The 13,174-nt window shown below is 40.4% G+C and overlaps 1 protein-coding gene across 2 annotated transcripts in view; it reads left to right on the top strand.

The window, feature by feature from the left end:
* Window positions 1–4,276: 4,276 nt before the first annotated feature.
* The window catches only part of MLLT10 (MLLT10 histone lysine methyltransferase DOT1L cofactor), a 123,884-nt gene continuing 114,986 nt past the window's right edge, over window positions 4,277–13,174 (top strand). The window contains exons 1-2 of one of the 2 annotated variants that reach the window (XM_054273641.1): window positions 4,277–4,603; window positions 8,266–8,345. In XM_054273641.1, the coding sequence (XP_054129616.1) occupies window positions 4,435–4,603; window positions 8,266–8,345 (249 nt within the window). In that variant the 5' untranslated portion in view covers window positions 4,277–4,434. The remainder of the gene's footprint in view (window positions 4,604–8,265; window positions 8,346–13,174) is intronic. The other variant, XM_054273640.1, reaches the window with a different exon arrangement.

The raw sequence follows: 13,174 nt of genomic DNA, 5'->3' as shown, positions 1-13,174 counted from the left end.
TTCTCAATACAATTTAAGAGTAAGCATGTAAAGATACATTTACTTTATTAATGTGGGTTCTGTTGACATGCTATATCCTTCATAACTGAACAAAGATAGAATTTGTTGGATCTAAGGCAGACTGCCATTTAAAATGCACTGTGTGCAAGGGTCAACATGTAAGAGTTGCATTTTATTTTGTGCAAAGTGACCATTTCACTGCTGCCTTCCCAGAAATGAAGCCAATACCCACGATTAGAAGGTATTTCAGTGAATGCTGTTAATGATTTAAAACCACATAAACAAAAGGCAGACAAGCATCAATGTATTTTAAATGGATAATCAAGAGATAGATCATTCTACCTATTGAACATCACTAAGCTACTGCAATTTTCTGTTTTCAGTTGCATCTGTTTAGCTGCAGTATGTATCTTTTTGCACTTAGGTAAAGATCACAGCTTTCTCAACAAAGACCCAGTCTGAAAACGGAGTAAAAATTACTGTGAGAAGTTTGCTTTCTGGAAGGAAGTGAGTTTTCCTGCTCTACAGCTCCAAGTCCCAATATAAATTTATGCTTTCTAATATAATATGCATTTTATATCAAGTCTATGCTTTTTCTGTTATTTTTGAAAGACTCTTCTGATGATTATATTCAACTGGTAATGTGGCTTTGTAAATTAAAGACTTTTTCTTGTTCAATGCTTTGTTTTATTCACTAAAATTACAATATGATTTTGCACATCTTAAGAAAAGAAGGTGACATTTCAACCAAACATTCAAAAATCTTAGTTTTACTATTGCAGCTGATTATTTTGCAGTAAAAATTTGTGAGTACGTCTTTATTTTTGTTTATAAAACTGAAGTGCTATTCACTCATATATGCTAATGTTTTCTTGAATGCCTTAAACTTCTAAAAACAATTTGCAATTGGAGAGTGTAATTTTCTTTTACTTACACATTCATTCTGTTTGTGAAAGTAAGAAAAATGAAACACAAAATCTTCTTATAAGTTTCTTATATTCTAACTTGTTCAGCTTGTAGATTTTGTAGGTTCCTTTAAGCGAATTGGATTTTCTCCTTGCATTTAGATTAACAATAAAATTATTCGCTCTTACTCACTGAATTATATTTTTCTCTAATTATTTTAATCTCTTATTTATCACTATAAGAAGGACAGGTTTCCTTTTTTAGAAAAAGAAAATTGGCCTTCTGTGTCATGTCAGTGCTTATTAAATACTACAATCATAAGAACATATATGCTACAAGATTTTATATTCTGATTCCATAGCTGTTATACGCTTAGTTGCCTAAGTTTGCAGTATTTATTTAGTGGTAATGCATTTCTTTTCCTATTTTGCATTTCAAAGGTCTTCTCTAAATGATTGTTTTACAGAACTATCAAGAGGTTATCTAAATTTTTCAATCAAATATTATACAATACCATAAAGTGGTAGTCATGGAGTTTCTTCCAGTCCATGTAAAGTCTTTCTATAGAAAGAATTAAACAGAAATCTGTAAGAAGACAACAAATGTTTCATTAAATAACTGAATGTATTAGGCTTGACTGAATTTTAAACAAAGCAAAATTTCGGGATGTTCAATACTGGGCTGGTGTGTTACATGGTGTGAGATTAGAATATTTTTACTTGAAAACTATACAGTAGGTTCTTCACAAATATACTGTTGTTGCTATGGTGCAGCTTTAATCAAGTTGTTGCAAAGTAATTAGTTTTTTCTTTGGTGATGCTTCTTTATAAAACTAAAGATTGAGCTTTAAAATAGCTAACATAAAAAAAGACGCTTGGGAATTGATTGTACTAGTTGCTTTTCAGACAAGAAATTGCAGGAATACCTCAAAAAAAAAAGTGGTGAGAAAATTTTACAATTGTTTGTTACAATATACATTTTACTAAATGTATAAATTAATCCAAAAAATATATTTAATATATTTTCATTTAAAGTTAAATTTATCTGTCAGGGAAATAAAGGGTAGATTTGCTGCTGTACTGTGACTTTTTTTTTTCTTTTTTTGGTTAGGGTTAGCAGAATCATTGAGAATGCTTTTTAAATTAGATGTCATTTTCTTGACAAGAATGAAGAAGGGCTGCCACACTGTATCTATCAGCTTCAAATAATTTGTGTTTTTAAAAACACCAGGATATATTAATTGCTTTATTTTCTTACAAAGTAATTGCTTGCACCTGCAATTTTCAGGGTATTTTTATGAGCTTTTAAAGTAATAAAAATAGTGTTTTAAGTATGTTTAATAACAAACAGTTTTATGTTCAAATTTGTATTCTTCAGTGTTGATAGGACATTTGGTGCAGGGGGGCTTTTTTTTTTGAGAGCGGTCTTTGATTTTACACAACTGAACCATACTACATTCCAGTTTCCTCCCCCTCCATTTTTTCACGTATCTTAAAAATTTCTAAACTCTTCTGGCTATTTGGAGCATATATTTCCAGAGAAATGCTTAGGATGCGCCCGAAATGGCTGCAATAATCTCATGTTTGGTTGGGCCTTGCATGTAGGAAACTCCTCCATGATTCTTTTTTGCCTGTCTGCCATTCTTCCTCTATCAAAATAATTTCACTTAAAACTTGAAGGAGAGAAAAGAGCTTGACCTAAGATATCCTGAATACAAACTGCAGACTCGGATGTCTGCAGGGGGTAGAGTTGTGCACATCCCACCTCTCCCTTCCATGCAGCAGTTTGTTAACTAATAAAACATCTGCACTTGTGTACAGGACTATGACAATGTATAAAATATAATCTGCATACGTGTGGGTCTAGGTAGTGCTGTGTCCAGGAATGTACACAATTCAGTAGTGATTTGTACAGATAGCAGCTCAGCTACCCTTGCAAAATCATCGTGAAAAATACAGCCCACACACAAATTCTGCTTCTCTGCCTTTTAGCATGATAATGAAGATGAATCAATGATATCTTCCTTGCCCAACACAAAATAAAACAAACAAACAAACAAATAAAGAAATGCTAGGCCGGGGGCAAGTGAGTGACCAGGATTTTGCAAGGCTGCATTTAATTTCTTTATGCTCCTAACAATCACCACAATTAGTTCCTTCTGCTACAGGCATACCTGCTTACAATGGAGAATTGAATAGCCTGAGATTTTCCTCTCTGCTGACCACCTCAGCTCGCTCCCCTCAGTTTTTTTTTTTTTTCTTTTACCCCCTCCTTTTTAATTTAGAGAGACAACAGAATTACGGAGTTGTTTTATTAAAAAAGAAAAAAACCCCCAATCGCCCAACTTCTAGAAAGACATGTCCACCTCTGTGTAAAAGTAGAGAGCAGCTGTGTGGAAGAACGTGTTTGTTTTTGTGTGTCTGCAGCCTCCCTGGTTTCTCTATTTGTCACATCTCCCGTTCAGCATCACTTTCGCTGCCGTGGCAGGGATAGCCAGGCAGCGCCGCATCCGCGGCATGAGTTTGGAGGGAAGAGGAAAGAGCGGGATTAATAATGCATTAGCTTTGCAGCCCCATCGCAGGGAAAATAAACAAAATAGTAAAAGTTGCGGTGAGGGCAGGCGAGTGGCGTAATAGCGAGAACGCATTAGTCCTGCAGGCACACCGAGGGGATATAAACAGGATAATAAAAGTTGGGAGCGGGAATGCATTAGTCCTGCAGTCACATCAGGGGGAAAATAAACAAGATAGTAAAAATGATTTCGGGGGGGTGGGGAGGGGGCGGGCACGGGGCGCGTCCCGCGGCCCTGGCGCGGGGCCCCGCGGAGCGGCGGCGCGGGTGGGAGCGGGGCGCGTGTCCGCGTGTCCGCCGCCTCCCCGCCCCCGCGGCCGAGGGGCGGGCGGGGGGCAGCGCGCAGCGCGTGCGGCGCTGGCGGGGGCGGGGAGGGCCGGGCGGGACGCGGCGCCGCGCGGGCTGTCCCGCGGCCCCGGCGCGCGGGGGGGCCCCGCCATGTCCCGCGCGGGGGACGGGCCGTGGCCGCGCGCCGAGGTGGGTGCGCGCGCGGGCCGTCAGGTGCGCGCGGGCGCGGCGAGGGGCGGGCGCGCGCTCCCGCGCACGCTCTCTCGGAGGGGGCGGCGGCGGGGGCGCGCGCTCGGGGCGCCGCGGCGGCGCTCACGTTCCGCGGGCGGCGCGCGAACCCTCGCGAGGAGGCCCCGGGCCGAGGCCTGCCCGCCCCGCGGGCGCGCGCGTAGTGCGCCTGCGCGCCGGCGCCGCCGCCGTGCCCGCCCGCGGAGCCGCGTCCGCCTCGGGAGCCGCCGCGGCCCGACCGACACAGCCTGGCCGGTTGGTCGGGCGGGGGCGAGACGAGGCGCTCAGCCGGCGGTCATGGGTCCCGAAGCGCTGCCGCGGCGACGGTGGCGGCGGCTGCGGCTGAGTGACTGAGGGGAGACCCCGCCGGGGGAGGGGGCAGGCGGAGGGCGAGGCGCGTGTGGCGTGCGCGGTGTTGACGACGGTGTTTTTAACCCTTAGATGGTCTCCAGCGAGCCGCTGCTGCTGCCGGTGTCACTGGAGGGTGAGTTCTCCAGTAGCATGAAGGAGATGATCGGCGGCTGCTGCGTGTGCTCCGACGAGCGGGGCTGGGCCGAGAACCCGCTCGTCTACTGCGACGGGCACGGCTGCAATGTCGCAGTGCATCAAGGTGAGCGGGCAGGCGAGGGCAGCGCACCCGCTCCGGCCTCCGGCCTCGCCACTTCCTTCTCGCTGCTCCCCGGCTTCTTCCCTCGGGCCTGCTTCCTTCTCCTCCCCACCGCCGGCCGTTTTCCCCCCCTTTTTTCCCTCCCCCTCCCCGCTCCTTCTTTTTTACCCATGAAGCCTGTTTGCCTGTTTCTAAGGCCACGTGCTTTCTGGTTTGACTTGCTCTGTCATCTTCTCTCCTTCCCGTCTGTCTGTCTTCCCTCACGTGAGACTTAGTATGTATAGTGTGTTCTCCTGCATTGTGCCTGTGAGAAAGGAAGAGCTCCCCTGTCCAATTTTTTACCCTTTTCTCTTCTCCTGCATGTTTTTTGCGTCTGTGCTCCCCAGCGTGCCTCTGCACCCTGTAACAACCTCAGCTGCAACGTTTCAGAGACTCTCTAAAATTCCTTTTAGTCTTTGCAGAACTTGTTACTGTACTCTATTCTGCTATTTTGCTGTATTTCTTTTTTCACCTATGCGATCCCTGTTGTCCCTGCTTTTCCCAAGTTTGAAAAAATTATTTGAGTGGCAGCCAGGAGACAAGGAAGGTTTAGGATTGGAAGAGAGGGGTGCCTAGGAAAGACTTAGCTGTCATGTGATTTCATCTCTGCCTTTCCTTGAATGTCATTTGGCTGATGTTTCATGGTAGATGAAGAGACTTCCTGTTGTGGTTCTGCAAGGGGAGGGTGCTGTTTGGAATGGCTGATGCTGGATTTGTTTGGCTTAGTGGAGGCTGGTTGGTTGGTTTCCAGCTCAGTTCAGGAGCTGGCATGTTCCCTCTGTGTGATTGTTTTTTTTCTGTCAGTGGGTTGACCCTTCGTGTGAGAGCAGAGGAAGAGACAGTTCTGCTGCTTACATTGTGAGAAAGGAAGCCATCATAACTTTTCCTTTATGGTAGCAGGAGTAAGGAATAAGATGGTAGTTTTTCTGTACCAACTCCTAAGCAGTCATGTGAACTCAGTGACTGCCTTTTTGGCTACTTACAGGTGGTGGACAAATTGGAGGAGACAGAAAATCCTAAATCCAATTCATTAATCTGAATGCCTAGTGCATGTGAAAATGCTACTAATGTGTGTCTCATGCTTGGTCTTAAATTGTGCTGAAGATGATGTAATATAGTCGTTGGTTGTTCCAAGTACGTGTTCCCTTGTGAGTTGGCAAATAGTGAAAAATAGTAGTAATTTAAGGAGATATACAAAATAATTAAGTTATTTTTGGTAACATTAGATTGAGCACAGAAGGGACCTGACAGGATCTCTGAAGTTAATCTGGTTTTGAATTGGTTTCCTGTCATCTTAAGAGCTGAGTAATGTGTAATGTTAACCAGTAGGTTGACTGCACTTGGGGGATCTTAGGATCATGAAGAAGAACACAGTGACTACTTCTGGAAGTCACAGGCTGAAGCAGCTATTCCTTTTTGCATTATCTTGGACATCTTCCTTTGTATCTTGAACCTTGCTGATATTTTCAGGGAAAGAATTGGATGATAGCAGCAGTTGGACCTGAAATAGCAGGAACAAAAGTCAGTTATAGAAAGTATTCCTAATATACAGAAACACATTTCAGCAGGTACAAGAAAATGTACTTTTTTTGTTGAAGTCATATCCAACCCTAAGCTGGAATCTCAGGAAGTATGCAGAATAGTGCTTGGTCTAAATCCAGAAGCTGTTACAGAGATCTTAAGAAAAGAAGAACTCTGTGTTTTGATTTCCTGTACCATTGATGCTTTACATTTTGGATTTGATAAGTCATGTGAACAAAGGTGGTAGAGGAGGCATGTCCCCTCCTCTGTGCAGTAATTGTAGTAGTCCTCGTGGTCAAAGCTGGTGGTCTGTATTTGAAGTACAAACAGCAGTATTATCCATAAAGCTTTATTAACTGCTTTGGTTTTATTATTATAATTATTCTTAGTTCAGAGGAAACTTCAATTGTGAAGTCATTGGCAAGTTGTGAAGGACAGGATTTCTTCATGTGTTTAAAGAAGCTTTGCACAGTAGTGGAAGTATAAACAAAACTCTGAAAATGGTATATCGGAGCAGGATTGGGTGATGGACTCCTCTAGGCTCCAGGTGTGCTCTGTTACCCTGGCAGACACAGAACTACTTCCCTTCAGCTTTGGTCATTGCCCAGCCCATGTTGCCTTTGGATCTGCTTGCCAGCCTTGTTTCTGAGTTGCATTTCATACTTGTTTCCTATTCTGCACTGTCACTTGCTAACCTAAATGTATGATTGCACATTTAAAATCTCCCTCTCAATATCTAAAGAGAAATTCAGAGTCCCCACATCTGTGGTTATTATAGATGCAATGTAAACATGAATTTTTTTTTCTCATGTTAAAGAATTTTGTTGTATAGTCGAAGGGGCTTACCAGAATAGTTTGGCCTGATACTGATACCTGATACTTGAATAAAGTATTTGAAAATCTGACAATGGGTCTCAATATGACTACATGTATTTATATAATAGGAAATGATTTCATTGACTTTCCTTCATGGAAATGAAGGTATATTAGCCAGATGTTTTTATATTACTATTGCATTACTATTTTTCATCTCTGAGCTATCACAAAATCAATATATTTGTGTAGTGTAACTACAAGTTACTAATTTAATCTCAGCTTTCTTCATAACTTTAAATTAATCATATTTTTTTTTCTACTTACACACTTAAACTTGAATTTTGTATTTAAGTAACATATGATTGTTGAGAATTGAGTCTGACTTATCTTTAATACTTTGGGATTATCTTTGAGCAAAATGTTTGGCTTTTTGGTTCTTTGTTATTTGCTACACCCATACAAATAAGAGTATACTCACAGCACTTGTATTCTTTTGTTTTCATTCCCTCTGTAGTTCTTAAGGTTGCTTGATGTGTGCATTTCAAGCATGAGCAGTATTACCAAATTGCTAAACTCTTTTCTTCTGGGGAATTTTGTAGCAAACTCTTGGGGTTGCTTTTATATTCTGTAAAAATATAGATGACTGTCTTGCAGATAAATCTGCTTGTGTGAAAATCTCTTTCCTAAGGATTTATGTTGTAGCCTGGCTCACGTTGCAACTGATCAAAGTTCAGTTTGTATTTACATCCCCATGAATTTTCTGGGGTAAAAAAGCAAACTTTGTTCAGTTCACTATGGATTGTCTGCTTAAGACTAGTTAATGTTCTTACAAGAGTAAGAGAAGTGGATAGTAAGTGTATGAATAAATGCCTTAGGAAGAGCTCAGGTTTGTTAGTTACTTTTAGTTTCCTCAAAACTAAAAAAACCCCTCATAATAACAAGCACCCAACATTTACAGTGAAGTGTCTCACCTGTTTTGGAAGTAATTAAATAGCAAAACAGGTCACATATGAAGTGTTGCTGCTTTTGAATGGTTGTGTTACTTTTCAAGCGAATGTGTTCTTTTTTCATTGAACAAATCCTGCATAATTTTTAAAATCTAAGCTTGTTGTACTTAATTTCTTGTAATTCTGTGATAGGATTTAATGTGCAATGTATAGCTGTCCATTTTGCTTTCTTGATAATTAAAATTATGTGAGATCAACTAATAGTAAGCTTCTTTTAGAACGTATTATTAGTATTGTAGTGCTGTTTATGTTTGCTGAAATGTTTTGTCTTGTTCAAAACAGCTTGCTATGGAATTGTTCAAGTACCCACTGGACCATGGTTTTGCAGAAAGTGTGAATCTCAGGAAAGAGCAGCCAGAGTGGTATGTGTTTTGTTTATTAAGTAATTGTAGTTACAGTCCTTGTGTGGATAATATTTACGCAAGTGTTACAGTAATAACAGAAGAGAACTTTGCTTTCTGTTGTAATTCCTCTAAATGCTTTTCAGAAAGACCACTATTCTTCTAATTTTTTTGAAGTGGAAATATGTAACTGTCTCTGAAGTGTTCTGACATTGTCAGGTTGTGGGGTTTTTATTTTTTAGGTGGTGGCGGTTTTTTAGTTAATTTGGTTGGTTGCTTTTTATCGTTTTTTTTGGTCCATGGTGTAGGTTTTGATTAATTTTGTCAGTTTAACACTTACATAGCTAGGTACAGGAAATAAATAAAATCTATATCCAGTTTTCTTTTACAGCAACCTTAGGTTGCCAGTTAAAAGCTTCAGTCTAGGAACACTCCCAGGAAGAAGTGTTGTTAATTTCAAAAACTAATGCTTACTTGGAGTGTGATACTTAGAATTGAAGAAGTATTTTCTTTCTGCTTTTTCTAATTCTTTTATGGTAGATATTGGGCATTCAGATAATGCTTTTCCTTTTTTTATCATGTTTACATGAGGTTTTGTTTTGGTCAGACTTACATGTTTGGTAGATAAAACAGGGTGATGTCGGGCATTTTTAGAAAAAAAGAACCCCATTTCTCCCTGCTTGGCACTTCTTAGTTTGTCTTCCAACAAAAGATAAACTGAGAGAAGTGAGAGTATTTAAAACGACTAAACTTTCCTGTGCCTCTGAAAAAAATTTCATTGGAAGATAAGGTGGTGCAGCATCTTAGAGCACTGTGTAAACTGTTTTTAACGTTCATCTCTGAAAACAAATGAGGAGTCAGAGACCAAATTTTCAGTTACTGTCAGTGGCTATCAGTGTGTTTACGTGACCTGTTTGCTGTACCTATTTCCTTTTCTAATATCAAGCTCTGTAGCAGTGGTGGCGAGACTTACTGTTGCATGAATTTTGGCACAGGTCTAAAGAATCTCATTCATCTGTTTTTTGCCACTAATGTGTTCATAATGCCCAGGGTGATCGAGACTGACTTAGTTCTTCCAAAGCAGACCTATTGGTGGGAGCAAGAAGGGATTGATTTTTCTATCCTCTTCAAGTATTTGCCAATAGAAAATCTAAACCCTTTCTAAAGAAAGGCTATTTCTTTTCATGGGGAGACCATCAACTGTGTGAAGTTTTAGGAGTCGCATTTTTTAGTGTTGCTGCGTTTGATGTGTACAGGTTGATAGCAAAGTTAAAAATACAGAGAAGAGAGAAAGCTGGTGACTACAAGAGGATTTTCCAAGAGTACCATAGGGAATCCTTGTGGTTTGGGATGTAGTTAATCCTGGCTTCTTGTGACGTGAGGAGTGTAAGAGAACTGTCCAGAGTTCTATAATAAACAGTGTCTCACTGCATTATGATAATTTCTTGAGTTTACCAAATGAATAGCTTTGAGAGACTGCTTTGCTGTTTGAAGTGAATAAGAAACAGTGCTAGCTGAATTTTCTGCCTGGTGTATTCTGTTCTTGTTTCCACCAAACAGTGTCTGTTTAGTTCAACAGGTTGATTACTGATTTTGTTTTGAAAAAGGAAATTCCATTTGTCATGTAGTGTAGGTTTAAGTGGTTCTCAGGTGAAACCAATTGCATGTGAATTAGCTGAAGTTTTAACAGCTATTTATATGTTAGTGAGTAAGAAACATGGTGGCTGTATCTGAGGTGTCTTGGAGCAGCTCTTGACATTCAGAAACTAAACTCAAGCCCTCAGTATGGAAACTGGAGCTTTACAGCAAGCAGTTTACCAGACCCAGAAGTTTTAACAGACTTGCTTAGAAAAGCAAACATCCTTATCATCACCGTATGAGAGTGAAGTTTAGTTTTTCTCTTGGCCTTCTTGCCTATAAACAAAACCAGAATTAAATTAACCATATTACATTGACTATGCTTCTGCTTGCTTACTTTTAATCTTTAAAAAGACCTCAGTATTGTGCTCAAGGCATATTTTTCCATGCTGATGGTGTCTGTGTGTTTTCAGGGTGTGTTTCTTGGTTGTTTTTCTTTTTTAAGCTTCAGTTGCTGGGCAAATATATTCATTCTGATAAGCAGCTGCAGTTAATTGCTCACACTAAAGTTAGTCTTGCTTTAACAATGAGAAGTAGTGGACTAACTCAGGAACACATAATGCAAGTTGGTGGGTCACCAGAGAAGTTCACTTAACAGTGGACTAGGACAGGTGCCATGTGCTGTGAAGTGTTATGTCCCGGTGTGTACTTGTTCCTTTTTTGTGTGCTGCCTCTAGGCTGGTATGTGCTGGGTAGGAGCCAAAGCAGTGGCTGGTTGACTTCTATGTTTTTGTTGGTCAGCTGGAGCCAGTGTCCTGGCTGCTGAATGGTCAGTTGCTACTTGGAAAGCACTGCTCCATGCCAGACAAGTCATACTGAGTCTTGGTTCCAGCAGGGTCAGGTTTTTCTCTGTGTGTGAAAGAAAGTGTGCCTTTTCATAAACCTGAACTGTTTGGATAATGGATGTATTGAGGTGGCTGGTAATTTCTTTGGCTTTTTAATCATGCCTATGTAGTACATAATTGAAGGTTGTAATCCCAGTACACACTTTTTACATCACTGTGTAAGTTTTTAACTATTGCTTGAAAAATCTTAAGTTTTCTCTAAATCAGCTCATTTATCTTAGCTGACCTGTGGTGAGCCTGAAATTCAAGTCTCTTCAAAATGGGTGGTGACTGCTCCTGGCTTTGCCTGTGTCAGCACCAGCTGCTATTACCCTGCATAGTGGGCCCTTTTGGTGTCTTCAGATGCACCTGAACTTCTGAGTCAAAAAGCAGGGCAAGTACATATTGATGTAGAAAAAAATAATTTTGAGGTCTGTGTGAGATTGTATATATATGGACTGCTACAGAAGGGATTTTGGGTCCTGGCTTAAGAAATTGGATGGTGCATGTGTGTTGTCCAAGGGCTGATAATTTGGGTACCCAAAGAAAGAGCTAAGCTTAGGATTTGTAGCACAACTGTTGTTTGAAAAGACCTTTTTTAGCCCATAATCCTGTTATGTGTCAAACATCTTCCTTGATGATCTTATGTGAAGAGTAATTTAAATATAGTATATAGTGGAGTAAAAATAGATAATGTATTTATGGTTTACTACCAGCTATTAATTACTCTTCATACTCCTCGTGAAGCTGCAGTAATCTGTGTGATAGAGGCAGGAGTTCACCATTTGTGCAGGTAGCTTGGTCAGGCTTTTTAGCTATGTGTAGGTCCTGTTCTTCTGAATCCAGCTTGATTCAGAGAGACCAGGAGATCTCTGTACTGAAGTTTTTCTTAAGAATTTCAGGAAGCTTTACTACCTCAAAGTGTATCTCAGGTGCTAAATGTGAGGTTGGATTGCTTGCACTGCAGGTGAATCACTCTGCTGTTGATCTGTTTCATGGGAATTTGGATATTTTAGGCCTGTCCTTGCATCTGGAAGAATCAGTTTGGACTCGGTACAAGTTAATGTCATAACAGCAGTGTTTTTTTTGCTTGGCATTTCTGTGTTTTTTGGTTGTTTTTGTTGGGATGGTTTATGAAGTTAAATGGAGTGGTGGTCCAGAACTGAGTCAGCACATTTATGTGACACTACAGCTTGTCTAATAAGCCACCTGGGTTTTAGTCCTGGGAAATCTGCTGAGGGGGCTCTGACTCCCTGTGGAGTTAGCATCCATCTGGATCACAGCTCAGTCTGGCTGGAGTCTCTGTGCTTGCACATGTGTTTCTTGGAACTTGGTGTGGAGACAGAAAGAGACTTTCTGTGTCATTGCAGGGGAAGTTTAGACCATACAGTGGTCAGTATTGAGGGTTCAGAGTAGTAAAAGTGCCACTATACTGTTTACCCAGTTCAGGTATGCTGTGTGCTCACAGTGATAGGTTCCTGCTGGTAATCCTCTGAGACCTGAGCTGCACCTGCATCTGCTGCACGGATCATCCAGAGTCTGAACACTTGAATTTTAATTTTTAAAAAAAATTGTTAATATAACAAGAGTTGGAGCTCTCTCCAAATTATATTTTTTAAAAATGTTTCATCATACTTATCTACAAGTTTCTTTTGTAGAGTTGCTCATAAGAATTGTTTGATGTATCCATATTTTTACACCTCACCCCCAGCATTTATGTAGTGTAAAAATAAGTATAGGTGCAGTATTATTTGTCTTTGGCCTAAACAGAAGAAGGCAAAGAAGAAAAAACTAGGAATGCAGCCTTTCAGTATGCAGACAAGTTTGTGATCAGAGCTCTGATACCTCTGGCTCAACAGGCTGCCTGCAGGGGAGTGAGATCTGTGTTTATTATCACCTGTACCTGTAAACTAGAGTGAATGTTGAGAAATATGGTCACAATACAGGTGAATGAAACTTTATTAACCTTATTTTAGAAGAAGAAAACTTGCTTTTTTTTTTCCAATTTGAATACTGTCCATCCAATAAGGACTAATATACTGTGTAGTTTCTTTGAAGATATCCCTTGAAATAATTCTAAAGAAATGTTGAAATGAATGTTTCTTTAATGTGTATCCATATTTTTCCTTAAAGGATACTTTATGTAAGAATATTACTACAACTACTTTAAGAATATTATAACAAATATTACTAGAAGAACTGCTTTAGTTTTGAGCACACTACAGAAAAATTGATCTGTGTGCTTTTGTTATTTGTCTGGCTTTTATGAATGACTGTGCAGTCTAGAAGGCATTGAATATTAGTTTGTAGCTGGATATCTTGGATAGAAAGCCTGCCTAAGGATACTTAGGGAGAACATTGTGTGTTGGGTTTGTGTGACAAGGTTTT

Source organism: Melozone crissalis, unplaced genomic scaffold (genome assembly GCF_028551555.1).
Source record: "Melozone crissalis strain CALT ecotype California unplaced genomic scaffold, PUWL_Pcris_2 ptg000016l_1, whole genome shotgun sequence".
Lineage (NCBI taxonomy): Eukaryota > Metazoa > Chordata > Aves > Passeriformes > Passerellidae > Melozone > Melozone crissalis.
The sequence above is the reverse complement of the archived record's forward strand: the minus strand, read 5'-3'. Positions and strand labels throughout refer to the sequence as shown.